Raw genomic sequence first — 27,131 nt, forward strand, 5'->3', positions numbered from 1 at the left:
TTGTAACTGACAATATATATATATATATATATATTTTTATCAAGAAGTAAAATATGGTGAATTATGTTTACTTGCATTTATTGTACATTTTATTGTGAAGAGTTAAGCGATTGGGTTTCAGGCACTTCCGGGTCACTGGCAGTAGTTGTGCAAGTTGTCGACGTAAACAGTGGGTGTCTCGAATTTTTTATTCATTTATTCGGTCTTCATCTGCACAATAAATGAATGATTTAAAACACTTGCAGTTGACGCAAACAATCGGTGTCTAAGAGTGTCACAAAAAGCTAACTAAATGAAAATAATGCCTTTACTATGCTAGTCCACTGTTGACATTCTGACATCTCAGCTATTCGGTGCTAATTGTTGACATTTTGAACTCAAGTGCTAATAACCTCTCTAGTACGTATTAATGACTTTCTGTCAAACAAGGTAAACCAACTATTATGTCGAGCAAAGAAGTGAAAGCCGCCCTGAAGAGTGCTAAGGAGGCTATAAAAAGCAAGGAGTTCAAAGAGGCGTTGAAACATTGCAAGGTATGGTCTTCTAATTCCATGTCAAAGTTTTAGATATGATCATGTCTGACTCTACTTTCTCATGCACTGACAGACTGTTTTGAAGCTTGAAAAAAACAACTACAATGCCTGGGTGTTCATCGGCCTGGCTGCCAGCGAGCTGGATCAACCTGATCAGGCACAGACGGCCTACAAGAAGGCTGTGGAGCTGGAGCCGGAGCAGCTTTTGGCATGGCAGGTAATATGGGATCAATTCCACTGATCACATTCCACACAATCATGCTTTCTGTTTTGTTATAGGGCTTGAGCAATTTATACGAGAAGACGGATCAGTGGGATTTCAAAATTGAGCTACCTCATGTCTATCAGAAGCTCGTCGACCTGTATGCAAGGTAAAATACAAGAATGTGTTGAAGACAACATCATTGGGTGACACTTTTAATGTTTTTTGTTTTTTTTTGTTACCAGCTCAGACAAAAACAAGTGTTACGAGATGATCGGAAAGCTACAAGAAATACATCAGTCTGACAAAGAGTATTCCAAGGTTTGTTGTTTACATTTGGCACCGCTTGTAGTCACTGCTCAAATTTTATTTATTTCTGTAGATGATTTTTAAACTAATGGCTAAACACATTGAAAATCGTGTGGTTGACCATTTGTGTTTGCACGCTGACACAGTTAGCAAAGGTTTGGCTGCAATTGATTCAACTCAAAGAGGATGACGGCGCAGACAAGCAATCTTTACTACAGCTATGGCAACAGATGGCCCAGCTCCTGTCAAACTGTCTCGCTGACAATGAGCAGGACGGCGAAACTCGGAAGCATGTAAGACTCGCACTTGGACATAAAAATGACTTTGCGTATTTAATATGCTGTGCTGTGTATCAGTTAAGCACAGCTTTGGAGAAGGCCTTGCTTCTGGTTGAGCCGACGCCTGGAGAAGAACACCGTAAGCTCTCTGTGGACTTCATCAAATGTCTCTCCAAGGTAAAAATTGACATCTCGCTTGACGGGTACAATATTTAAATCTCATCTTGAATGCCTTTGCCGCAGCTGCCTGAAGAAGAGGAGAAAATGAAACACGCCTGCGAGTCAATGCTGTCTCTCTACCCAGCCCAAAGTTATCCTCTTGAAGTTCTTTGTTCCCACCACCTCGAAAAAGGTTCACAAAGTCTACATGATGACTTGTTTAAAGATATTTACAGATAAAATATGCAGAAAAGTTGTGTCATCATCGCAGGTGTCTCGAGCGAGGAGGCGGACAGCTGCTTTTCGCGGCTTCGTAATTTGGCGCCGGGTAACGCTTGGTGTGATTTGGGATTTGGCATGAAAGCTCTGCAAGAGGGCAGGTATAAAGACGCCATTAAAGACCTTGCGCAAGGTTTGTATGCACACAAGCTGGCCATTTTTTTAGGTATTTAAAAGAAATTCCAAGTAATGCACTTGTCAAAATTGACTTTTTTTCCATTTTGCTAGGATTAAAGAAAAGGAATTTTAACCCAGCGTGGTGCAGTTTGGCGGAGGCTCAGCTCAAAGTGCACAAATACTCAGATTGCTCTAAATCGTGCGCCCAAGGTAATATACACAACACGAGTGGATATTTTTGAAGTAACTACTAAGACCAGCGTCAGGATTATGTGTACGCTTGTGTTTCAATAGGTTTGACAGCGTGTGTGCCCGGAGACAAGGAACTGAGGATCCGATTGCTGAAGCTAAGGCTTGAAGCTTTGGTCAGGAGTGGAGAGGAGAAGGCTGCAGAACAAGCCTTGGAGACGTTTTCCTTGGTAAAACAAAAACCCTTGTTTTGTCATGCTGGTGAAATTGACCTGTATTTTTTTTAATGTCTAAACATGCAACAGATGACAATGACCAGTGAAAGTTTTTGGTGTACAAAATAAACATAACAGGAGGGTTCATTAACATGTGTTTTAACTGCCATCACACATTTGGAGAAACCTTTATGATTAAAAGGAAGATATTTTGATTGTATTTAAAATGAAATGATTGCGCAAAATAAAAATGTCCTTTTAAATCTTTCAACTTTAGGTCCCTGATGCTGACAAGGATCCATCACTAGTTGCTCTTAAGGGTCGTGCATACCTTAACAGAGGAAAAGTATCGGAGGCAAAAAAGGTCCGTTTGAGCACACACAAATATCAGCATCAACTTTAAAAAAAAAAAGTTCCATGCACAGTAAAAAAAAAAAAAAATCTATGTTCCACAGGTGTCATCACAGCTGGCAGCCTCGAACCCTAACCTGGCCCAGGCATCGGCGCTGACGGGACTGGCCCACTTAGCTGAGGACAACCAGCAGCTTGCAGAGCAAAGGTAAAAGTCCACAACCAGAAATATCAGTCGATACATTTATTTTTTCCCCCCCACCTCCGCTCTCCAGTTTCCTCAAGGCAGCGGCACAAAGCCCCGACTGCGCCGAGTATTTTTTCTTGCTGGGCCGACTCTACTGGACCATGGGAGAAGAGACCCGAAAAGACAGAAGCAAAGCGCAGTCACATTTTCTCAAGGTTAGTAAGAATTTTTTTTCTTTTTTAAACTTTTGCCTACTAAGCTTTACCTTGTGTGTGTCTCTCAGGCTGCAAAGTTAGACCCGCACCTCGGTTGCGCGTTCCGCTACCTTGGCCATTACTATCGGGAGGTGGCCAACGACTCCGGCCGGGCACGCGGCTGCTATAAGAAGGCCTTTGACTTGGACGAAGATGATGCAGAATCTGGCGCGGCTGCAGTTGATCTCAGCATGGCGCAAGAAGATATGGTAATGTCTGTCTTCATTTTTCTACAGTGTCATTGTTATTATTTATTAAGAAAAAATATTTGTAATGTTTTCCACCACTACAGGACACCGCCTTGGCAATGCTCCAGTCAGTCATCGAGAAGGCCACTCCAGGTTCTGCTAAATGGGCCTGGATGAGGCGAGGCCTTTATTACTTAAAAGACGGCCAGCATCAACTGGCCATTGCAGAGTAAGGACGAAATAATTTTCATTTTGTCCTAGCAATTGAAGTGTGTGATTTATTTATTTTTATTAACCGTGTATTATTCGTTTGCAGTCTCCAAGCGGCTCTGAGAGCCGATCCGGAGGACTGGGTGTGTTGGGAGTGTTTGGGTGAGGCATACCTAAACCGCCAGAGTTTCACGGCAGCGCTGAAGGCCTTCGGGAAGGCCCACCTTCTTCAGCCTACCTCCATCTACAGCGTCTACCAGGTAGCTGCTATCAAGCAGACCCTAGGCAAGTTCCAAGAGGCCGTGGCGGAGTATTTGCACATCACAACCCAGCACGACTACGTCCCGGCTCTTAAAGGTACGGCGTTGTGTGTGAGATTGATGGATTTTTTTCCCCTCACTCGCCAAGTTAAATTGGACTTGCATGGTGTGTTATTGAGGTCTTGGTGAATGCCAACTGTCCCTGGCAAAAAGTTTAATGGAGGACTGCAGAGATGGTGGAGCCATTGACATGATTGAGCAAGCCATACAAAACCTTTTCAGGTAAGTTGAAATGTGCCATTTGAAAGTTTTTCCCCCATCTCACCCCAGATGAAAATGAAACTTGTGTGCTCCTCAGAGCTGCGAAGCTACGATCTCACTTGTCCTGCTTGTGGAAGCTGCTGGGAGATGCCTGCACGGCTGTCAGCACAGTGTCCCTAAAGAGGGCTCGGGTTCAGATGCCGGCAGAGCTTTCTGGCTCCGATCCACAAGCTGAGGTCCACACGCTGAATCAGGCCCAGACGCTTAGAGTCGGCGAAAGGTTCGGACAGCTGACACTTTGACCCACGTGGTGGGATGCGTTCATATCAGTCTTTTGCATTTTTTGTATCTACAGGTGTTACACTCGTGCCTTGAAGCTCATGCCAGAAGTTGCCAGTCTGTGGTATGATCTGGGCCTTAATTTTTATCATCAGGCTCGCCTGAGCTGTGATGCAGAGGAGGAGCAATCGTCATTACTAGAGAAAGCACAACAAGTATGAAAACAGTTATTCTTGTTTTTTTTCCCTCCACCTCACCTTGTTGGCTCTTTTTTTTTAGTGTTTACGGAAGGCAATTATGATGGAGAGCGGCAACCATAATTATTGGAACGCTTTGGGCGTGATCAACACAAGCAAAGGTAAATAACAGCCATGTGTTTTGGTCGCCATTCACAATGGCTTACATGAGGGAGGAATGCATCTTCACCTTTTTTCCATGACGCCAGGTGTGGAGAATTTGGCCTTGTCTCAGCATTGCTTCATCAAGTCCATTCAAGTGGAAGCAAACGTACGTATGATGGGCTCGATCGTGATCCATGGGCTTCAAATATTTTGATATGTCTTTGCAGAATGTCGTTGCCTGGACCAACCTCGGCACCTTGTATCTGAAAAAGGACAATATCGAGGTGCGTGGTTCATATTCCACTTTGAACATCTTGATGATGTTTCATCATTGGAGATTGATCGGTGAATGTTAATTCCTCGCCTAGCTCGCACATGAGGCCTTCAAGGTTGCGCAATCATTGGAGCCGATGTATGTCAACTGCTGGATTGGACAGGTATTATGATTTTTTTCGTCGCTTTAGAATAAAGACTTGAATGTGACATTTTCCTAACCATCCAGGCCCTGATCGCAGAAAGAGTGGGAAGCTACGACACCATGGATCTTTTCCGACACACCACCGAGCTTAGCACACACGTACGTAACCGCCACACTTTTAGAATTTTAACCTGATTCACGCACAAACGCTTTGCATTGCATCTTTCTCGATCACCTTCATCCAGACGGAGGGGGTGAAAGGTTACGCCCACTGGGTGTGTTCTACCTTGTTGGATAAAAGCAATAGAGACTCTGAACTGTACCGCTACAACATCATCCAGATGAACGCCATCTCTGCGGCCCAGGTGGCACTCAGCAAGTACACCGGTACGTCATTAAAATCCACTGTTGTTGTTCGTGGCTCGTGTGAAATATGAACTTTTCTTTCCAGAAAGAATCCAGTCGGATGCGGACGCTTTCATCATGCTGGGCTTCCTGGCCGAACATCTGCAGCTGAAGAGACAAGCTGTCCAAGCTTATCACAGGTATAACTGAAAGTACATTCAAGAGGGAAGGTCTCCCTCCACAAAACAAAATGAGTACAAAAGTAGTACTAATAATATCAAATTGTGTGTGTTTTTGATTCGTCAGAGCTGTTGAGCTGCTTCAGTCCACGTCCCTCACAGAACAACTCTCATTTGCTCGGAGCAACTATGCTCGTGCTTTGTGGTGAGCGATTCCTCTCCATCCCAGATTGTTTTACAGAAAGTACCACTATTCAAAAAATCAAGTGTACCGTGTCCCTCTCAGTGCTTGTGGCCAGTGGCAGGAGGCAGTCCATGTTTTTAACTCCACTCCGCTAGAGGAGCTCAGTGATCTGTCAGGGCTGGCTCTGGCCTATTGCAAGGCGGGACTCATACCAGAGAGCATCAGCAGTAAGTACGCAACCCCCAAGCCTTTTGAGACCTGAGTAACTGTGAAATGTTTTCCGTCTAGCATACGAGCGCGCCCTGGCTGTGGCCTCCAGTGAAAAGCAGACCGCGTACGTCTTGACAGCTCTCGCTTTGCTGCAGCACCAGCAAAGCAATATAGACTCGGCTAAGGCCTTGCTGTTCAAATGGTAAGCGGCGTGTAGCGCCACTAGGTGGCACTAGGCACAGTACATCGGCTGCTCGAGTGACTGACCCCCTGTCCTCCGCAGCTCCATGTTGAAGGAACCAGTACCAGAGTCCCTTCTATGTTTATGTGCCCTCGGATTGGTCCACAACGATACAACGCTAGCCGCCGCCGCCCGAACCGAGCTGCTCAAGCAAGGCTCGTCCTGTGCAAGTGTTATCGAGCAACGCTGTCTTCTCACCTGCACTTTACTGGCGCTGCAGGGCGACTACAGTGCGGTGCAACGAGAGGCCTCCAGAGCTGTGCACAGGTGAGCTGGACTTCTTTCTCAAAAAAGTAGCACGTTGGGATTTCAATTAAATTCTCCTGGGCCCTTTGCTTCTTTCAGCTATCCAGGGAATGCATCGTTGTGGTCGCTTTTGTCCAAACTGGTACCCAAATATTACCCCAGGAAAGCAAATGTAAGCCACATGCAATCAGAAAAACACAAGTAGCCAAATTCTGTTGAAAGGTAACATAAAATTCCATGTCTTCCAGGGTGGAGCGATTGCCGGACACGTTGCTTGTCTCTCCAGTATGACCCAGGGAAAGGTAGTATTACCCTTTCTATATTTACAATGTCTCATCATAGCTGTAGGGACTAATAGGTGCAGAATTTACATGGAGGAACATTTTCAGATTACTAATTCAAACAATTTTAATGTGTAGAGAGCACTGCTGTACAGCGGCATCAACCAGTTGGCCTGTGGAAGACACTCCGGAGAGGATGCTCACAGGAACGCTCTGAAGACCATGCAGAGAGCCGTGCTGCTCTGTCCTGGTAGATTCACACACGTCTCATTCGGCATATGCTTCATTTGATCGGTCGAGTCTGTAAGATTTGTAGCCGACAAACTTTTTTTTATAACGCTGCCCTATACATTACAGTTAAGTGCTGAGTTGACTTTTTTTTTTTTGTAAGGTGCCATTTTTTGAGCAGTGATGCCTTTACTTCCAGATGATCCAGCGGCATGGGCAGGATTAATGGCTGCCTGTCACACAGAAAACACTTGCCGTTATCTCTCTGGCTCAGATGTACGTAGGCAAGGACTAGAGCAAACCCTCTTGTCGGTGGTTTCTGAAAAAGGTAGGTGTTTTATTTGTTAGCTGCGGTAAATTACACGGGGGATAAACTGGAAGCTTCCGCTCCCGGCGCAGACATTTTATTGATTTGAGGTCTGTAAAGTGACTAATCCACTATTGAGTCACTCCTTTGTTGCCCTCGTAAAATGTTTTGGGTCATTGTTGCGCAGCGATGATGTCACGGGTGCACACTCGCCAACAACATTGTGTATCGGATGTCCTATAAGTGCGAGCTTACTATCGCCACATCTAAATAAAGATTTGTGTATCCCAGTGCGTTGCATGGAGGAGATAGAGCGCCCCCTAGCCCAGTCTCTGGAAACATGGGTACTACAACAGGCAGTGAGTGGTCTCATGCTGAGCGGACAACTTGAGCAAGCAGAAGCACTCTGCTCACAGGTGATATTCTCACACAAATCTTATTTTATAATGTATTATTATTATTATATTTTTATACATTTTCTTTGCTATGCTTCATTGTAGGTGCTCAAAGTGTCTCCAGAACATCCCGCAGTGATTTTATCCCTGACACAAGTCCAGTGCCAGCGCCTCCTTCAGGCCGGCGGTGGTACTTTGCTTTCAGAATCCGCCTTGGCCCAGCTCAACAGTGCAGTGATGTTGAACCCCAACAATATTGCGGCGTGGCATGTGAGAATGAAGCTATGGCAGTCATTTTAAGCACCACTGGTCCGTCGGGCAATTCACTGGTCTCATTCATAGAGTGTAACAATCTGAGAGAAATTTCATACTTTTTGCTTGACTTGTTTTATACTGTAGTAATTGTTTGTTGAAGATGACTGATTATTCTTTGCACCAAGACCTCCATATTGTGTCCACTGAACAAATATGTAGTCCACAGCTTCTTGTGGTTTCTCCTCTCCCAGTGGTTGGCCGGCGTGTACATTAGCCAGGGTCTGCTCGTGCAGGCAGTCGTGGCTCTCAGACAGAGCTTGCAGCTCGCCTCCCAACTCGGCCTGCACAGCAGTCAAGTCGCCAGCCTGCTGCGTCTCGGCCTACTAGCCCTGAGGCCAACTATGGTGAGTTTGTGTTTGTTTTTTTAACCGGAGCAACATGACTTACACGAAGAGATGAAAGACATCCGGCTGTCGGATCAACCAAGGTCAAATGGAGAGTTAAATGAGATGAGAGGATAAGCACAGAGCAGATTTTTAGGGATGAGCAGAATAATAATAAAAAACATGTTCATCCTCACCTGTGTGCGTGCTTGGTATGTTTTTTTCAGGCAGATGTCCCCGGAAACGACTGGAAAGATCTGGTCCTACAAGCTACGACAGAAGCCTTGAAGCTGAGCTCCTCCCCTGCGGCTCTCCTCTTCCAGGCATTGCTTCAGTTTGTTACCAAGATGGCTGCCAGGTAGGCACTACTACTACTTGGAGAGAGGCCTAGAAGAACTGTAATGCGTTATTTAAGTCTCTCTGGATATTTTAAGAGCTATCAAACACCCTTTGCCCCCCTCTTCAATTCCCAAGAGACCCTTTTAACTGTACCACTCTCCCATTCGATAATAAGCATAAGTACCGTCCGTCGGGCAGTATTGCTTACCTCAGCTGTGAGTCTCCTCCAGGGAAACCCGGCGACTGTTGGAAAAGCTGGTCTACGGACCCGTTCAAGAATTCTCTGCGACTGTGCCGCAAGTGGCCAGCTGGTACCTGCTCAGACACCTGCATTTCAAAAACGACGACCAACTAATTAATGTAAAGAAAACTATCAACGCTTCACATGCTTATCTGTTAATATTTCTCACACATTTAGCCACTTTCTGCACATGAGTTAATATGTACGTATTTTCGTTTTCACCCAGGTACTTTTGGAGCGCGCCAAAATGAACGGGGATCATCGATTGCTGGACTTTCATTCACAGCTTATTTCTTTGTCTTGAGTGTCTCGAGTGTGTCTTTAAAAATGAGCTAAGGTTGCATTCAGCATGGTAGGATTTAATACCTCAAGCAACTCAGTATCATCAGTATAGTTCACTGGCGTCCACATTAAGATGAAATAAAGATGGTCAACCTCGACTTCGTATCGATTACTGTTTATGAACGAAAACTAATTAATATAACTAATAAATAGTGACTTGAAATTTGAGATTTAAAAAAGTCTACCAATAGTATACCAATAAAAACCATTAATGTAATAGTAGCGACTGCTAACTGCAGCGTTTCCTTTTGCCTCGGCAGTGGGATTTAAATATATATTATGTGTCAATCTGACGCCCCCTTGTGGCCGGTTAGCTCAGTTGGTTAGAGCGTGGTGCTAATAACGCCAAGGTCGCGGGTTCGATCCCCGTACGGGCCATTACTGTTTTACACTTTCTCCGTGCCACAGACAGGTCTATCAATATGTAATAACCCTATTTCGTCGTCACAACGTGGCCGGTTAGCTCAGTTGGTTAGAGCGTGGTGCTAATAACGCCAAGGTCGCGGGTTCGATCCCCGTACGGGCCATTAATATTTTACATCAAGTAACTTTACTGTAACACATACAGGTTTATCTATATGTAATGACGCTATTTCGGCAACCTCACGTGGCCGGTTAGCTCAGTTGGTTAGAGCGTGGTGCTAATAACGCCAAGGTCGCGGGTTCGATCCCCGTACGGGCCATGTCCAATTTTTAATTCATCCAGAAATTTTCTGCAAAGTGACTTCCTGTCATTTGAATCAGGTGTGTTGCAGCAGCGTGACCTATAAAACCTGCAGGACGCTGGCCCTCGAGAACTGGATTTGCCCACCTCTGAAGCCAGAAGAGCATTTTGTTGCACTATCGGCTGAGACAGAAGAATAAAGACAACATTTGTGGGATAAATCAATTTTCAGTGACCGAGGAAAATTGCATAATTTCCTGCTGCAAACATGAGGAAATGGATCTCCCATATCACACTAACTATCCAAGTAAAGCCTACGAACTTGACGTGAGTTGAATCCATTTGTCATTTTTAGTCTTGTTATTTACAACTGGGCAATGCAAAAGAGAGTATTATGCTTGCTAATACTTAGCAAGCACAATGCTTCCCTCTGCTTAATGAATTATGTTTCACCAACTTGTGCAAATATCTGTACTGCTCGATAGTGCATCCACTTTGAAGTAAACAGTGCCTGAATATGTGTTTCCCTCCAAACGCCCACATATTGGAGTATTTACAACCAATATCAATTATGCATCAGCAGCGCTCTTCATCTCATCCCTTACATTTAAAACACAATGATGGGTGGGTGCTCTGTGCTGTAACTTTTGGAGCAATTAAGCAATGGAGGCTTTTGTGTCTTTTCCAGCTGTCTGCACTTTTATATGAGCTGCAGACAGGAAATGGCGAGGAGGTGGGGGGGGGGGGCATGCAGACAGGGCCTCATGGGAAATGCGCTGGCCGTGGCTGCGGTGGCGATGTGCTCACGCGTCGACGACACGTATCCAGGTTTATTCTCCGATGACAGGGTGTCAGCGTCACTTGTCAGCCACCTTTTGAGGTGGATTCGTTTAACCAGCTGCTCCTCCTAATGAAGGCTCCTCTTCATTTGTGTATCCAATTTGCGGTTTTGTCTGACTTTTTGACTGCTCGTTTGGCTTTCTACCTTGAGCTAAGCAAAATGTATTATCTGCTCCACCAGCAGCCTCAACTTGTGTTTGGTTCCGTCATTTCACAGCTGTGCTACTACGTGTGAAGAATACTACTCCTTTGCTAAGATATTTTTCTGATATTCTCCCAGTCCATGCAGCTTGGGCGTCATTCTGCTTAGTACGATTTTGTGAAGATTGCCAAGCATGTGAGAAGTGAAGCATGAAAGACCAGATGTTGAGCAGTGTTATGTATTTATGAGCAGAGCTTTACAACCCCCTCGTGATTTCATTTCACAACTCCTCCAGCCATTGTATTTAATAAGGTGCCGTTCACTCAGACGCTGTAAATTAAATATCACCTTCCGCCACGGAAACCTTCAGCTAGATTTTGCGTTTACGCATCTAAGCATTTGATTTAAAAAAAAATAATACACTTGATACACAGTAGTCTACTAGCGGGTTAGTAATTTTTCTCATGCTAAATTACTGAAACCCAACCAATGCCTATGAGAAAATGCCATCCCAAAAATGTGATGACGGAGGATTGGACTGTCTAAAATCTACGTACAACTAAAAATGTCATCACTGGCAGTTTACTTTGAGGTCTCCCCTACTGTGTCAGCACTCACGCGGCGGCAATCACGCTCTCGAAGCGTCATATTTACAGCCGAGCTGTGTCATTTTCTGCTGTCTCTCACGTCCTCGCTCTCCTCGCCGCTGCTGCCATCGCACCTGAGATGAGGTTAGAGGAAAGGAGGGATTGATGGTGACAGGATAGAATGAAAGTCTTCCAGTGGGAAAGCCTGGAAGGAGAGGTGTGAGACCATGCAGAGGAACAAATAAGTGTACGGCCATATGAGATACCAAAAAGAATTTTCCAAAAATTGTCACAACGCGTCTTCTTTAATATTCTCCTTGGATGGTTTGTTCTACTCCATTTCAAGCTCTGCAGTAGTGCTGAGTGGACTGTTTGGACTGAGGCTTGCGTGTCAGTGAGGTGTTAGACAACGTGACATAGTGGATTGGAAGACGGTGCAGAGCCGCCAGGCAACATGCTGAATGTGCAGCTTGATCGTCACTCGCCATATTTGTCAACCGGTTTTTGCAGCCATTCTGTTATCGGAGCCCAGAAAGGAAAAGCTTCAGAAAATGACACTGAATATGTAATAAAAGGTCAAAATGGAATCCATTGCGAGTAAAGCAAATGTTTTCTCACTGTCTGACACAAAATTCATGACAGTGTGTTAATCTGCTTTACCGTGGCGTTGTGAATTTGAGCTGAGGAAGCAGAGGATAATTCACATCATGACCAAGCTTTGCGCTTTCAACGCAAGCAGAACTAATTAGCGGTGAGGGATTTATTTCAATGGATGACAGCCTTCAATTACACTAATTGGACAGTTAGTGTGCTGTACTGAGACCTGCTTGCTCTGATATGGAAATATGGAAATGTTTTTGAACACGCTTTTGTAGGCTTCTGTATTTTGAAGATGATGTGTCCTTTTGACAAAGCCTGACAAAATTCAGTATGGTGGCGAAATCTATGGTCGAACAAAAATCATTTTTTTCGGGTTGCTAAATGACACAACATTGATTTATGATTGTATGTGTCCCAGAAGATACAATGCAAGTTGAGGCCATGACATTATGTCCGCTGACAGACGAGCTTATCGGTTTGGGATCACCGGCAAATCTTTTTTGTCCTTCCAAAAAGATTTGGCTTTTCCATCACTCACAGCATTTATCCGAAATGCTTGAGTCTTGTCGCTATATGCTAACATCAAATTATGATACCTTCAGCTCTTGAAGTTTTTTTCTGACGCCTGATCTGGTTTGATTTTCCTAATTGCTTGTTTTTCACCCATAGACATTTTAGGACATTTTGTAACTTTATATTTAATTCTCATGGGTGTCGCCACAAACGCTTTATCATTTATAAGAAGTTACATAACTTGGTGATCTCTGGCTAAAACAAAATCTAGCAGTCTTTTTTTTTTTTGTGTGTATCAGAGAATGAAAGGAGTCAGAAAGGCTTGGCCCAGGCCTCTGCATCATCCTATCAGCTGTAATCAAATCAACTTTGAGTGTGTGGCCTTTTGAATGGGATGTGCCAGCGACTGCAGATTAAAGAAGATTAAAGTTTTAAAAGGCAAGCTGAGTATGTCGGTTAGAACTGCGAGTACTGCCTCGGTTTACTTATGAAGGTGCGTTTGGTCATGTGACTTATGCTCTTTAGTAAAGTCACATTCAATTCAGCGAGAGATGTTTTTCCAGGACATGTTAAAAGAACGTGTTATTGATGTGAACATTTATTTGTCAGCTTGTACTGCAGCAGGTCATATTTGAGCGTATCTATTCAACCAACTTGTATTTTAGTCAGCCTGAATAGATCGGCGCCATTCCATTTCATTTCAGCAAAGCTAAGCCTTCTATTTATCCTAGCCTGCGCGTCAAGTTGTCCTAGTGGAGTAAAATTGAATTAGAAGCAATTGCGGTCACTAGATGAGAACCTTTAGCGTGTGTGCTCATTTCGACACTGTCAGCGGCTGCAGCGGGATCATTAAAAAAAGCAAGCGCGCTGCAGATTCATCAGTTATTCTCATCCAATTGAACAAAAATAGTCAACAAGGAGTTGTTTGGCTCACATGTTCTACTTAACTCAAGGTGGACTTGCCTCTGGCTATCATTAAGAGGGATTTTCATTTGGTCAGGGGACCCATATAACAAAGTTTAGACGGATTATTGCCGATTGATCAGCCGTTTCAAGCAGATTATTTACATTACAAAACCCTGCACTTAAATGGAATTGCTGCTTTTGGATTGCAGAGTCTTTATGAGATTCGTTTCTTTTAACGATCCTAACTAGCTGCATCATGAGGTACACCTGCATTATTGAGATTAAATACTGTAAACGTTGTTGCTGCCTTATACTGAGGGTTAGCGCTTAATTTAGTTCAATGACAATTACTGAAAAAAAAATACAATCACAATAAAGCATTGTTCAATTATTACCCCACTGAATTGAGCACAGCTAGCTTTGAAAAGGCCCTCCAAAAATATATATCTATATATACGTACATGCATATATTGGATGCCATTGTATTATGCTGCAGTACTTTATGTTCCAAAGTTAATGGCGTTCATTCCATTTCCATCACCCCTCAGCAATGCCAAGGCCAGGGTAACGTAACCCATCATGAAAATGTGAATAGATTGCAAAACGAGTCCTTGAACGCGTTGGTCATCTCAAGACGTGCTTCAATTATTGTGCGTTTGATTGCGTAATCGCCACACTTATAAAAGCGGCTGAATTTGAACATGCAGGCGGAGCGTTAAAAGAAAAGGCCAAGTCGAAGGTCGTGATGTTTTATCGAGCACGTTGCAGCAGCGCAGCATCCAAAAAGAGAAAGCGCTGCTGCTCTTACGTGCTGCTTGCTGCGTGTGGGTGAGAATGTTCACCAAAGCTTGGCCTATTTCAAGACAATCCAGAACTGTGCAAGGAAACGTGAAACTAGAGTGTGCACTTGCAGAAAAGATGTCTCCCAAAAATCACTCTGGTAGAAAATGTGTGAAGCACCTTTTTGTTGACCCCCTGTTAAATTTACATTGCCTCTAATCATAAAACTGGATTGAATCCAGATTGGATCCACGGTAGAGCTTCTCACCCAAAAGCAAAAATTCATTCAAATGAGAGAATTTTTGGAGGATAGATTAAGTGACAGTCACATATTACGAAAAAGATTCTAGTTTCCATTTGACTTTAAAAATGGAATTTATCATAGTTTGACCAGGCATTTTTTTTTCCAAGACAGCAAAACAACTCCCAACTTACATAACAGCAACGCTCTAATAAATCTGCTGCGTTTTCTACAAAGTGCTGCTTGCAGCATGTGCAATCTACTCCAAGCCAACTTTCATCATCACCATCACCATCCTCATCCTCATCCTCATCTTCATCATCGTCCTCCTCCTCCTCGTACGTTGGTCCTAACCGGATCGCATTGAAGTGCACACACACACACAAACGCACCCACACACACACGCTTCAGGCTGGGTGGATGCTGCTCAGGCACCATGGAGCAAAAAGCATCCAAGGATGAAGGCACGTCCAGGGGACAAGAGTCCTACCAGCGGCGAATGTGGAAGACTTTCCAGGAGAAAACCAAACCGTGGCTCAGTCCCAAACTGGGCTCGGAGCGCCGCGCTAGCGGCGGAGCAGAGGGCACGAAGAAGGAGTCTGGACTGTGGATGTTTAAGAGGAAAAAGAAACACTTGGACCGAGTGTTCTCGTCCTCGCAGCCCAATCTTCGCTGCTCCTCTCCGCCGGACAAGCGCGGTGGAGGCGGACGCAGTGACGCGGCGGCCGGGACCAGCCGAGGATCAGGAGGCGACAGGCAACATCTCGGTGCGGCTTCCGGGAGCACGGGGAGCAAACCCGAGCTGACGGTTCACGGAAGCCCGAAGATCCACGTCTCGCAGCTCATCGCGTCCCAGCAGAAGAGCTCCTCGCTAGGCTCGGCGTGTTTCGAGAAGCTGGTGGTGGATCCGGCCGTGGTCCTGCAGGAGAAAGAGCAGCTGCGGGAGAAGACAAGTGATTTTGTGAGTACAACTCCATTACGGTACTTGCGCATGGTGTTTTCTGCTATCATTCATTTTGCATTTGACCTGAATATGAAATTGCATTTGATGGGGATGCGGGGTGCATAATTTACATTGCTCGTGTAGGCATGGGCCTCATGACTGCACCGTCAATGACATACCCACGTAATAGTGTTCACTATAGTATGCCATATTATTAGGGACACCTCTGCGCATCTTTCCTTTTATACCAGGAAATACATGTCAATTCTGGCGGATGCGGTAGCTGAGCTCAAAAATAATATGGTGTTGATTCATAAATCTTAAGTGCATATCATAGCAAATCCTGAGATGGAACAGATAGAATATAACCTGTTATTTTAAAAGACTACTGTCAAGTCGGGGGTGGAGTTAAGATTTGGCTAACAGGAAATTGCTTGGGGCAAAATTTCTTCTATTCCCTAATCGTGTTGATGAAACTTCTGCTTCTAACTCTTAGACTAGCTGGGGCTCCTCAGATTGCTTACTAGTTCAGCATACATCAAGAATTTCCTGTTTACAGCACCGGAATTAAGTCACAATAACAAATCAGAGTTTTTCTCTTCGCCCACAATGTGATGTTGGATTCTTGAGGTAAGCCGTTTTAAACTCAAAAGAAAATTGCTACTGTAATTAGAAACAGAAACTGGTTCGTCAGCGCCATTCCAGATTCATGATGCATTTGTTTGACCTGTACCCCCATAATCAAGTCTTCCTGTATCAAGCAAGAACCACGGCCTGTTTTATTTTAGCAAACGTCCAGAAGCCCTAGTAACATGCGGAAGAAGCATAAACAGCCACAACAGCCTGGCACCTTCTCATGTTGGTCACCAGCCTGGTCACACGTTGCTGTGGGGAAGGCGTTCCACGTTCTTACTTCGGTTACATCATCACAGAAATAGAAATCTGATCCTTCAAGTCTTAAGCTTGAAAAGTAAAAATAGTGAAAAATATTGCATGGTCACAAGTATTCTAACCTGAGTTCCCCCGATTAACTCCACATTTCAATTTTTGCCTTAAGCTCATGAAAAATGTGAGGAAACAAAATTGTCGCGTTGGTATTTTTTGCTGCCTTTTTTATTTGCACCTTTTTGGCGCCACTCAAAGTGTCTAGCATCATCCAGACAGCTGTCCAAAAGTGATTTAACAATTAAGTACACTAGCTGCTAGCCATTAAATCTCTCTTAGCCGCATGCACTCAACTGAAGAGGGCTTCACTCGCATTGATCTCGTGCCGTCATTGCTGCGCATGTCGGTTGAGTTAAATAATACATAATGCTCACACTGGCCCGTGTCTTTCTTTTTAATGATATTGCATTAATATTGAAGAAGTTAGCAACGTGTAGAGTGATGTGTTTGTGGTCAACGGTAAAAAAAGTTTTCCCATTTTATCCTCCAGTTATTTGCGGGGGGTAATTTCATCACAATATAACTTTCAAAGCAAAATAGTGGCAGCAACGGAAAAAAAGAGGAACAAATGTATGTCGTAATGGAGTCAAAGTATTTTGAGCTCTGAGATTTGTTTTGGGTCCACCCGTTACGATTAAATCGGAAATATTCAGCTCGCACTGTATGAAGCAGCAAAGTGGGTTTTTGTGTCAAGATTTTTCTTTTTTTCTGAGTAGCTATTGCCTCATGATGAAGTACTGCGATGCCTGGCAAACAGAAATGAGGGTTCAGGACTTCCTAATTGATTTTCCTTTTGATCGATATAATCAATTCACCCCCGCCCCCACCCAGATTAAATAATGCAGGACAAACCGTGTCCATGAAGTTTGTACCGACATAAAATATGCATGGAAAGTATCCATTGGAAAATGTTTGTCTGACATGCATGGATGGCATTTTGGCATGTGTGGCTTGAGGAAAGTGAGCAGCTTGTGTAAATCCTCTAAACTTGAACGGCTGCCAGAAGCATGCGGCCTCCTTCTAGAAATGTCACCGTGGTGTTTCTAGAATTAAGATTCAATGCAGCACTGACACGTACATGCCGTTATATTGTTTTTTTCACCTTAAATTCTAATTGACCTAAACTTTGCTGTCAGACATACAAACAAAAACTTTTTTCCACCCTCCGCTTGTCTGACTTTGATTCAACTTGTCTCCTCGAGTCAAAGCTGTTTGTCTTCATTCCGTGAGGGACATTTAGGAGATCTCGTCCTTGCCCTCGGCTAGCCTAAGAATATATTACCCCTTTGTCCACCAATTACCTTGAGAGATAATCTTCATTTTATTGTCTTCATGATTGACCTCCTGTGATCTGATAGAGACACTCAAACATCCTGAGGAGAAATATAAAATTCACCTCAATGTATACACGCACTAAAACGTGAACTTCTGTTTGACCTATTTTATCGTCGTTCGTATCACAAACAATCCGATTTTCAATAAATGATTGCCCGCAAGGGTATTATTGAACCTTCCTTATCACGCAACTGTCAAAGGGAGACAATACACCGCTGGGTAGGCTGAAACCTTGGGCAGACATGCCAGTCGGAGTAATGAGAGAACAGATAGAGATCAATGAGAGACGAGGAGAAGCCGCCCTTCTACGGGGAGCCATTATTTTAGATCATAGCAGATATTGAAAGATTTGCTCAAATAAAAGAAAAACAGTGACAAAACAAAAACAGAGAGCCCGAGAGCATGCGAAGCTCACCATTCTCACTACCCAAGCTACACGCCACAATTGCAATACAGAAGTAACTCGCATTTTATTTATCGTTGAATTTATGAGTTGATTTCTGGTTGACCACTCAATCAATTTTTTGGAGAAAAGAAAAGAATAATAAAGAAATATCATCAAGCAGTGAGTGAATAGTGAAAAGCAGCCATATGCTATAAAATCAAGAGAATAAACTATTGGGAATTAATATTTAGGTCGAAAAAGAAGGTCAATGCTTCTCATAGAGGGTTAGGCCAGCAAAAGGCCTTGGAGACCCTCACCATCAAAAATATACAAGTGCTCTGTAACTTGCCAAACAGAATTTGTCTTTTTGAATTGCGCCCTCTGCTGGCTAGCCCTCATTCCCCCTCCTGTGCTTCCAAGATGTAATGAAACCTGCTTGATCAAATTCCTCATTGATTTGCCCGGCCTCCGCCCTCAACCCGATTGAAAGTGAGCTCCGCATGGAAGCTTTTCCAGTTGCGAGTTGAAAGGCAGAGCAGGTCCATGCAGACCATAATGTGGAGTTGAAGGCTAGTGACCAAAGGCTGCATGCTAATCTGGTGTCATTTGCAACTCAATGTGGACCTCTCCTGTGCGGTGACTGGATATTGAATATTTGCAAATGAGCTTTGCTGCAGCCTCCATGAAGCAACAATAAAGCTGAGCCCATAAAATCCATTCTTTGTTAGCTTTACACAACTAATGAATGCATCTTTTCCTTTTCTCCTAGTAGACTACTTATAATAACATCTGTTCATTTTCAGTGGCATTAGGATGGTGCATATCCCAGCTCATTTAGGTGGAAGCTCTGAATTGGTTGCCAGCCAAGCGGCTATAATAATAATAAATTAATTTTTTAAATATTATTTTTACATGAAATTATTTGAATAATTAAAAAACTAATAGAAATAACATAATATAAAAAATATTATTTATTATTGATAATAATAACAATTATAATAATAATGCACACATTTCATGTTTGATTACATCGAAAAAATGCTAATAGGATAGAAACCCAAAAGGTTTTCTCTCTGAGGTCATTTGGGGGCGCCCAGAGCTCAAAGCAAACATGCTGAAGCAGCATTTAAAAGTTGTGCAGCACGCAAAACGACTAAGTTGCCAGCAGAAATTAAATCGGCCAAGTGTAAGTCCAGTATTATCTTTTCCCCCTATAATTATGTGAATCACGCTATCTTGAGAACTAAATAATCATATCAATAAAGCTGCCTTGCCATCACTTGTTCTTAATAATGTGACTGGTGAGAGTATATTGGAGCCATACGGGTCATATAGTAATCCATCTCAAACTCGGCACTCGCTTGAAGTGAAACCGAGCCAACAGTAATGAATGAATTGGCTTTTGATGTGTGCTATTTTATCTCATGCGGGTGAGTCAGTAAGTGATGGTTGCAATTCTGTCACATTACAAAGGGGCACATTTTCAAGCCCCCTGAGAGATAAACTTGCTGCTCCCTTTTTCCCCCAGTGTGTCCTTTCACAACAGGTGGTAGCTATTTCTAAATCATCATTATCACTTGTTGCGGGCCAATCTATAAAAAGATTGAGGATATGTTCAACTTTTAATTTGACTCATGATTTTGTTTTTGTTTTTGTGTGACATCCTTGGTGTTCACTTCCTGTCTTGTCTTAATCTCAAGGCCACTTGGAGGAGTTGATATATGTGACTTGACAAATTCTCCACGAAGGGGAAGTGTTATTCCTGTCCGTGGCTTGATGATTGGCCGACCCGGCGTGGGTGTGTGCATGACCATTATGGACAGACATCGTGACTTTAGATGAAGGACTCCTGCTCCGTTAGTTTAAATGTCATCACGCTATCTGGCTGCAAAGATACTCGGAGGCGCCGAGACTCTGTTAATATGCTGGCGTGGCTCAAAATAATTTTCTATTATTCTCAGCAGAAAGATCCATGGATTCAGTGGTGAGCTTCGCCTGCATCTCATTTCTGGTATTTTCATTGAAAAATATTCAGAGGAAGTTTTTTTCTAGACATGCTGTATAATGTATGAATTCCATTTCACTTCAGTTTTTGCTTCATTACTGAAATACAAGCGTTTTGTTTTGATTGACAGACCCCTTGAGACTTTGTTTTTATTATCGTGGCTGAAGATAATGTCAAGTTTTCAGGAGCCAATTATCTTCACGAGTGTTGACGTGGGCGCAACTACAAAATAATGAATGATGACTCATGGGCTTTGTCACTACTACGTTGATGTTTAGAGCTTCCACGTCTGGAGTGTGGGATGCTGAGGTGACGCATTGTGTGTGTGTGTGTGCAGACTAGAGAGAGTTTTCCTTTGAAAAGTTGCCTTTTTCCATCTCTCCGAAAATGATCTACCTGTGCTTAGTATGGAAATGTCTGTCTGACGATGAATGGCAAGTTCCACGTATTGCCGCTCGTGTCGTCAATTTACCAGTAAATGAGAAATATTTGAAGTTGTGTCATTTATGTAGATTTATTCAGATGTGAATTGGGGAAATGAAGAGATTAAGCTATTCCGGTGTAAACAATCAAATGGAAGACGCCAGAGCGGAATTGGATGAGAGGCGAGAGCAAAGAAGAGGAATAATCAGACAAAGTGGTGCGACTATTTAATGCGCGGCACTTTTTGCCAATCTCCAAATGTAAAGTTGCTCCATTCATCACGCTCAATATATATTGAGCCTTTTTCCCCGTGGCCTCTTTACATTTGCTTGATTGAATAATTGATTGGAAGTGTAGAATATATTATGCAAGTTATTGGTGGGGAAAAAAAAAACAGATCTTGTCATTAATGCTGAAGTTCACCTTGTCCTTTGAGGTCCCATTTGTCCATCTGTTTTGTTGCCCTGCTTCCTCTCATGCTGATGAATCCTGCGTCCTCCTTCAGTCCGCTGCAGTGACAACGCTGTACTAGAAAAATGATGGCAGGCTTGCAAAGCCTTTATGAGCTCCGCTTTTGAATTGCGAATGTTATTGTGCACTGATTTGATGTTAACCTGTGCAAGCAAATGTGTGCATGCAGCACGTGTAATGTGGAACACGTCACGACCAAGCAGATGTAGTGAGCTGACACTTGCAGCATTTCTGTTAACCACTAGGGGCAGCATTTCAAATAATGCTCAATATCATTGCAACAGTCGAGACAAAGATTTTTTTTAAACAGGAGAAAATTTATTGTCAATACCAACATTTATTTCCCCTCCATGTGTACAAATGTACACAAGATTTATGGAAAGTAAAGCGTGAATAAATCTGTGCCACATATAAATCCAGTCCAGGAGAATTCTGCAGACAGCTGCATAAATCAGTTAACTGCTATTTGAACTTTCAGACAAACAAAATAATCAACATCTTTGGAGTTCTGGTTTGCCAAAATATATTCTACCCGCAGTTGGCTGGCAACCACTCCACCTCTCACCCAAAGTGAATTAGGATGTTCTCCAGCTCACAAGTGCCATAGAAAATGGATGAAGAACAAAAATTATGAATGGTTTTCTTACTGCCAACCTGTCAATTTATCCATCAGATTTGTGAGTTGAAAGTGAGCATGTCTTTTACATTGTGGAATGTCAGGGGGAGAGAAAGAGAGCGACAGAGCGGCAGCAAGAGAGAGAGAAAGAGAGAGAGAAAGAAAGAGCAACCGAGTGCCGGTGGTGCTTTCAAGAACGTCGCATCTGGTTGGCCTTTGCTGTGTTGGTGAGCGAGGGAAAGGCAAGCGGCAGGTTAGGAGCGTGTTCAGAGTGTCTGGATGTTAACATGGCCCCTTTCAACTGTAGGACAAAGCCACACGGTAGGTGTTTGCATTTTTGGCATCAGAGAATATCAATTGTTTCAGGGCGGGGGGATGTCTGGGATCAAAATGTTTCCAGCACTTTAGCACGTTCTCATATTTGCATGCAGAAATGATTTTCATACAAACTGAATTTTCCATACACCCAGATAGCTGCTTTGCTTATGCGGTCAGTTGCACTCATAGAAAACAGTGACTGGCGAGATGTGTACTTTTGTTTACAATGACAGGTGGGGTGGGGGGGGGGGGGGGGGGGGGGGGGGAATGGGCGTGTTGTATCCGATTTCTAATAGCGTGCAACCAAAGCAGGGTGCTAGTGTGACAGGGCTTGAGAAAGAATTAAATCAGCTTGAAGAGACTTGATCAAGTCCGACAGAGCAATTCATGATTGTGTTTACTCCGCCGCCTCGGCCAGACGCTTTTGGGAAGATGGAGTTAATTTATGAGAGAACATCCGTCCAAGTCCTGCTGGATGCGGAACGTGATAGGAATGAGAGCACCGTAGCAAGCAAAAAAGCATGTAGATCACAGATGTCAAACTTAAGGCCCGGGGGCCTGATAGGGCCCACCACATAATTTTTTGTGGCCCGCCAAGACAAATTCATGTCATTACTAAAATTGCAAATTCTCTTCACTTTTTAAAAATCTTTTTTTTCAATTTTTACTTATCTGATTTGAAAATGAGTTATTTGTCAGTTTGATTTGTAGCTTATACTGTATATAATATGAGGCGTTCATACATTTATTTGGGTTGACAGTCATAATGGCTCTCTGAAGGAAACTACAAAAATTTTGTTTGACACCCTTGATGTAGATGTTCCAAGGGAGAAGATAAGCTCAAGACCAAAAAGGACGGTGTAGAAAAATCAAATGAGCCTTTTATTGTGCAGAATAAACTCTACATTAATAAACACTTTCTGCTATCTCATTTCAATTTCATCCTTCAGTTCACAGTTGCAAAACATTGCTTTTCATGGCACTCAGCTAATTTCGAGTTGTCATTGTTTTCGCCGAGTGCATAATTAATAAGCACTCCAGCTGTTTTGCAACCGCTGAGGGCTTCTGCGGCCGGATTGAAACATTCATTCCATCCCTCTGGGTTGTCAACACAATCAAACAAATCACTTGTTCACCATGAGGTTACGTAAAGGTTGATTTTTTTTTTTTTTTTTTTTCCCCCTACTCTAGAGTCTTTTCATGCCGATCGGTGGTAACTGGACGATGTTAAAGCGCATTATTGCAAATTGGACTTCATTGTGATGCACTGGCCAGGATGCAAAGTCAATGAGTGCCCCTGAGAGTGCTGGAGAGATTCCCACTCCCATAAAAAAAAAAAAAAAAAAAAAATCAGTTAGCTTTCTGTACGTTCTTTTATTTGTATTTTTTTTTTTTATGAATGAACGAGCCGGACCATTTATGTGTCTCCTCCCATTCCATTAACATAACACTCCACTCTTTACTGCTTGGACTTTGCTATCTTTAGCAAAGGTGCCAGCATGAGACATATGCACTGCTGTCATCCTGTGTAGGCTGGTGTCTTGGGAGTGCAGAGGCGGTGCCACTTTCATCTGTGTAGGAAGAACGCGCAAGGCTCACTGCTGCATGACTATTTAGTGTTCCCCCACTATGTGAAGGTAGCTACACTAGACCAAGCTTTGTTGCAAATAGCAAAATACAGAAGTCTCCAAAATGACAGCAAAGCACTACTTTTATCTACGGCCTCTTTGTGTGTTTACCACCATTTTCTAATTGCTGTTAGCTTTTGATACAATTGGGAGGGAAATTGGGTTGTAATATGATATGGAGGTCAAAGGTCAGACTTGAAAGCCCCCACAAAATAAAGATATAGCATAGGGTCAATCAGCTGTGATGTCACTGAGCTGTTTTTGAAATAATAATACGCCGATTTTCTGCGGCACTATTTTCTAAGCAATGTTACAGGGTTGCTCACACTTCAGATTTGCAGCTTGTACTTTTTTTTTTTCCCTCCAGAGATTTACTCTGCCAATTTGGACGTTTTGGTCCCTTGCATCCCGAGCCTCCTTTCTGGCAGTTCTGAGAAGTCTGCTCCCTAACATGTCTCAATAGGGACCAATTCCTGTCTCTTATTGGTCTCCTGGTGCTTCTCAGAGATTTTATTCAATCTTTTTTGTCTTGTATTGCTATTTTTAACTTTAGCGCTACACATGATAGCCCACATGCTGTCTGATGAATAGGAAGAAAAGACATAAGGAGAATAGCTTGACTCATCTTGCGGCTTGTTAAAAGCTCCAAGGGGAACCGTGTTGAGAGTCGGCTGGGGGTTCCCCCACAAAGTTAAAGCGAGAAGATCCTCCAAAGGACAATTATCTACCTCTAATGTTCTGTGAAGAGAATTAAAAATGCAAAGGAAGTTTGACAAACTATACAGTATGTGACTTTAAACTTCATCTTGTCTCCACAGGGCACCAGTATCGTGGATCCTTGTAATGCAGAGCCTGCGCCTCCCAGTCCAGCCATGTACCAGCTGGATATTGTCTTAAAAAAAGGCAACAACCTGGCCATCCGAGATCGAACAGGTGGGGAGATTAGAAGTTTATTTCTACCATTTGTCTTTATTTAAATCGTTCTGCCAATCAATATGGTGTTGTGTACAAAGTGAGATATGTGGCATGGTTTTATAGATGTAAACAATCTTCTGCATGTTGTCCATTTCTACTTCCCAATTGTCAAAGAAGTTGCAGCTCTCACACCCTTATTTTAAAGGGAACGAGAGTAGCGGCTTCTATTAGCCGGGAAGCTAACCGGGTGTGTTCACACTCACAACGGCGCAAACGCCCCTTTCCAAGTTTGCTCAATTGCAAAAATACCAAAACAAAGAAAAATCCACCCATGTGGACAATTCGATGAACTGTGCACTGGGCCTGAAAATGTTTTCACTCTATAGGCGTCACCATGACAACAGGCACAAATGAACTCCCCTGTATGAAGTTTGCCGGACCACCTTTGAGGTCCAGTGCTCCTGAGTCCTTTGGGGCAGTCAATATTATTTTAATAGAGCTGACCACAACAAATGTATGTTGCACACTAATGAACGTTAATGATCCGGCATTTTTTTAAACTAAGCCAAGCGCGTGACTGACTGTACCTTAATCGTATTGGATCTGTCGGTACTGGACCATGGAATGACTTGTATTTCAGCCCTGACCAATATGTCCTACTGCACCTCTTGCATTGTGGGTAATAAGATACCCCGAGTGCTGCAGCCATCTGTCAGGCCTGACATGGCGCACACGCGCACACACACCACAATAGACGAGTGACACGTTTGCAATGCAAGATGCAAAGATGTATGCAAGAGAAATAGATTGTTCGAGTCATTCTTTGGCGTATTTACATCTTCTACAAAAATTCAAATCTCATTCTCGTAAATTTAACTTATGATATATTCATTTCCCCTCAGGAAGGAATGAAGCTTATTTTAGTCCATGATGATTACATCTTTATATCTCGTCTGTTAATATTTTAAGACTGCTTGTCTGCCTTGTGCTGGCAAAGAGAGCTATTGATCACGAGAATGTAATTGGAATTACAGATTGATGATGAAAATGAAAAAGATGAATAATTAATCCACGGAATCATGGTCATAGACTCGCTTTGCAGGACTTTTTCTGTAATTTCGGTTTTGTCGTCGTCTCAGAGGTAATGAGCTGAACTCTCTCCCGGCTGCTGGTCTTAAAGTATTTCGGGAGCAATAAATAGTTTAGCTTTATGTGTGTTTTCAACAGCTGTCAAGAAGAAGAATCCCACGGGACTTTGGCCACAAGTCAAGCAAATGTAACTGCTCAGTAAAGTTCCAAGCTAGCTCCCATTTATTTTATTTCCTCACGTTTATTTCCCTTGTCAGCTGTTTTGATGGCGGGTTTAAATAGCATGTCCTTGTGACATTCAAAGTGTGAAAATAATTCATTATTTTTTTTAAATTGTATCCAAACCGAGGTAGACTTTTAGATCCACTGTACTTCTCGGAATACACTGGGCAATCTTTTTCCTTCTCTGTGATTCTCAATCTGTTGCGCTGAACCAACCAACAGCTTCCACATCAGACTTTTCCATTTCAAGCACCTCAGCCAGCATCGCAACTTCCACTCATACTCTCGAAACTGCAATCTCGCAGGACCCGAAGAGGGAAAGGACGTGACAATAACTAAATCTTCAGAAAAGCCCAGCAGAGGATGTACTTTCTGTGCCAAATCACACCGTTGAGACACTTTTGTGTGCAGCGACTTTATCACTGTCTGCTATAATGCATTCTGTCTGCCACAAAAAAAGGATGAAAGCCATGGGCAATATGGACTGCAGAGAAAATCATCCCTATTTAGGACACTGTTTGAGAACTTTTTTTAAATACATGTACTTAAGTGACTGCTATGTGAAAAGAATGACTCAACTCACGAAACAAAACTATATTGTTAGCTGTTTTTATATAAATCAGCCATTCTTAATTTAGTCCATGCTGGGTCAGATCCTGAGGTTTCCGTACTCACGAGAGGCTGTCGATACCAGCCACCGATACTTATGGCAAAAAAAAAAAATAAAATCCTCGGCAGCAGTTGATTTTGCATTTGTATATCAAAAGTACTCATGGTATTGGTACTCAGTGAATATTACTCATATCAGTCTGGGGAAAAAGTGTTATATAGAAATTCATTCATTCATTCATTCATTCATTCATTCGTTTATTCCTGCATGTATTTACTTATCTATTTATTTTTGTTTATTTGTTCACTATCGCCCCCTATTGGCCAGCCCGCACTGAAGCAAGCCTGGCATGTGTACGTGCCTAAAATACTCGAGCAGCAATAACATGCCACTAAAATATGACCCAGTCATAAAATGGCTTGCCCATTTGAAGGGATTTTACAAGTGTGTGCCTTTTGGGTGTTTGAGATAAACAGGAGCATCATGTTTTGCATCTTGTTCTCTTTGTGGTGCCCATCAAGTCAATCGAGCAAAATAAAAGGGATTTTGTTAATTGCTTCTATTTAATTCGATCCCCCCCCTATTATGAAAATGCTGTCGTTTTATTTAATTGCCTACTCGTGCCAAATTGAATAGCACTCCAGGAATGTACGGTTTTGGTGACTCAATCCACTTTAATGTTGTGGAAAAAAAAAAAGACTCGCGCTCCATTTTTACACAGCATATGATTTTATGACTTTTAAGATG

At 42.9% G+C, this 27,131-nt stretch overlaps 2 protein-coding genes and 3 non-coding genes across 22 annotated transcripts in view; all 5 read left to right on the top strand.

Annotated features, from left to right (window-relative positions):
- Positions 1-126: 126 nt before the first annotated feature.
- skic3 (SKI3 subunit of superkiller complex) lies at positions 127-9,304 on the top strand. Of its 3 annotated transcripts, none has more exons than XM_088376948.1 (41): positions 127-169; positions 430-533; positions 607-750; positions 813-904; positions 981-1,056; positions 1,191-1,337; positions 1,401-1,499; positions 1,566-1,674; positions 1,753-1,893; positions 1,989-2,087; positions 2,172-2,296; positions 2,559-2,645; positions 2,737-2,840; positions 2,908-3,034; positions 3,103-3,282; positions 3,366-3,490; positions 3,578-3,828; positions 3,911-4,013; positions 4,090-4,272; positions 4,348-4,486; positions 4,551-4,629; positions 4,717-4,778; positions 4,840-4,896; positions 4,981-5,049; positions 5,115-5,189; positions 5,276-5,417; positions 5,482-5,575; positions 5,682-5,759; positions 5,841-5,965; positions 6,027-6,150; positions 6,232-6,456; positions 6,535-6,607; positions 6,684-6,737; positions 6,855-6,966; positions 7,144-7,272; positions 7,543-7,667; positions 7,752-7,916; positions 8,153-8,305; positions 8,512-8,642; positions 8,854-8,983; positions 9,091-9,304. In XM_088376948.1, the coding sequence occupies exons 2-41, from the start codon at positions 444-446 to the stop codon at positions 9,166-9,168; spliced, it is 4,701 nt and encodes a 1,566-aa protein (XP_088233074.1). In that variant the 5' UTR covers positions 127-169; positions 430-443; the 3' UTR covers positions 9,169-9,304. The 3 variants fall into 3 exon arrangements, with proteins under 3 accessions (XP_088233074.1, XP_088233073.1, XP_088233075.1); XM_088376949.1 differs by having other exon boundaries at positions 146-171; positions 433-533; XM_088376947.1 differs by having other exon boundaries at positions 135-533.
- Positions 9,305-9,510: 206 nt separating this feature from the next.
- On the top strand, positions 9,511-9,584 carry trnai-aau (transfer RNA isoleucine (anticodon AAU)). The gene has a single exon. It is a non-coding gene; the product is annotated as a tRNA-Ile (tRNA).
- A 75-nt stretch (positions 9,585-9,659) lies between these two features.
- Positions 9,660-9,733, top strand: trnai-aau (transfer RNA isoleucine (anticodon AAU)). Its single transcript has one exon. It is a non-coding gene; the product is annotated as a tRNA-Ile (tRNA).
- Positions 9,734-9,815: 82 nt separating this feature from the next.
- trnai-aau (transfer RNA isoleucine (anticodon AAU)) lies at positions 9,816-9,889 on the top strand. Its single transcript has one exon. It is a non-coding gene; the product is annotated as a tRNA-Ile (tRNA).
- Positions 9,890-9,981: 92 nt separating this feature from the next.
- The window catches only part of LOC148397368 (multiple C2 and transmembrane domain-containing protein 1-like), a 65,305-nt gene continuing 48,155 nt past the window's right edge, over positions 9,982-27,131 (top strand). For 4 of the 16 annotated variants that reach the window (XR_015858529.1, XR_015858530.1, XR_015858532.1 and 1 more), the window contains exons 1-3: positions 10,153-10,197; positions 14,654-15,440; positions 24,367-24,481. Coding sequence is in view for 13 of the 16 variants with exons in the window: in XM_088375505.1 (XP_088231631.1) it covers positions 14,916-15,440; positions 24,367-24,481 (640 nt within the window). In the remaining 3 variants the exon portion in view is untranslated. Of the gene's footprint in view, positions 10,198-14,649; positions 15,441-15,899; positions 16,053-19,915; positions 20,072-21,840; positions 21,924-24,366; positions 24,482-27,131 lie in introns of those variants that run through there. The other 12 variants (XM_088375508.1, XM_088375511.1, XM_088375512.1 and 9 more) reach the window with 9 other exon arrangements.

Source organism: Syngnathus floridae, chromosome 5 (genome assembly GCF_059516105.1).
Source record: "Syngnathus floridae isolate MCC-2025c chromosome 5, RoL_Sflo_1.0, whole genome shotgun sequence".
In the NCBI taxonomy this organism is placed as follows: domain Eukaryota; kingdom Metazoa; phylum Chordata; class Actinopteri; order Syngnathiformes; family Syngnathidae; genus Syngnathus; species Syngnathus floridae.

Coding starts and splice junctions, on each gene's coding strand:
- skic3 (XM_088376948.1), top strand. CDS start 444: ATGTCGAGCAAAGAAGTGAAAGCCGCCCTGAAGAGTGCTAAGGAGGCT. Junction 1,338..1,400: donor ACGGCGAAACTCGGAAGCAT/GTAAGACTCGCA, acceptor GCTGTGTATCAG/TTAAGCACAGCTTTGGAGAA. Junction 4,273..4,347: donor ACGCTTAGAGTCGGCGAAAG/GTTCGGACAGCT, acceptor TTGTATCTACAG/GTGTTACACTCGTGCCTTGA.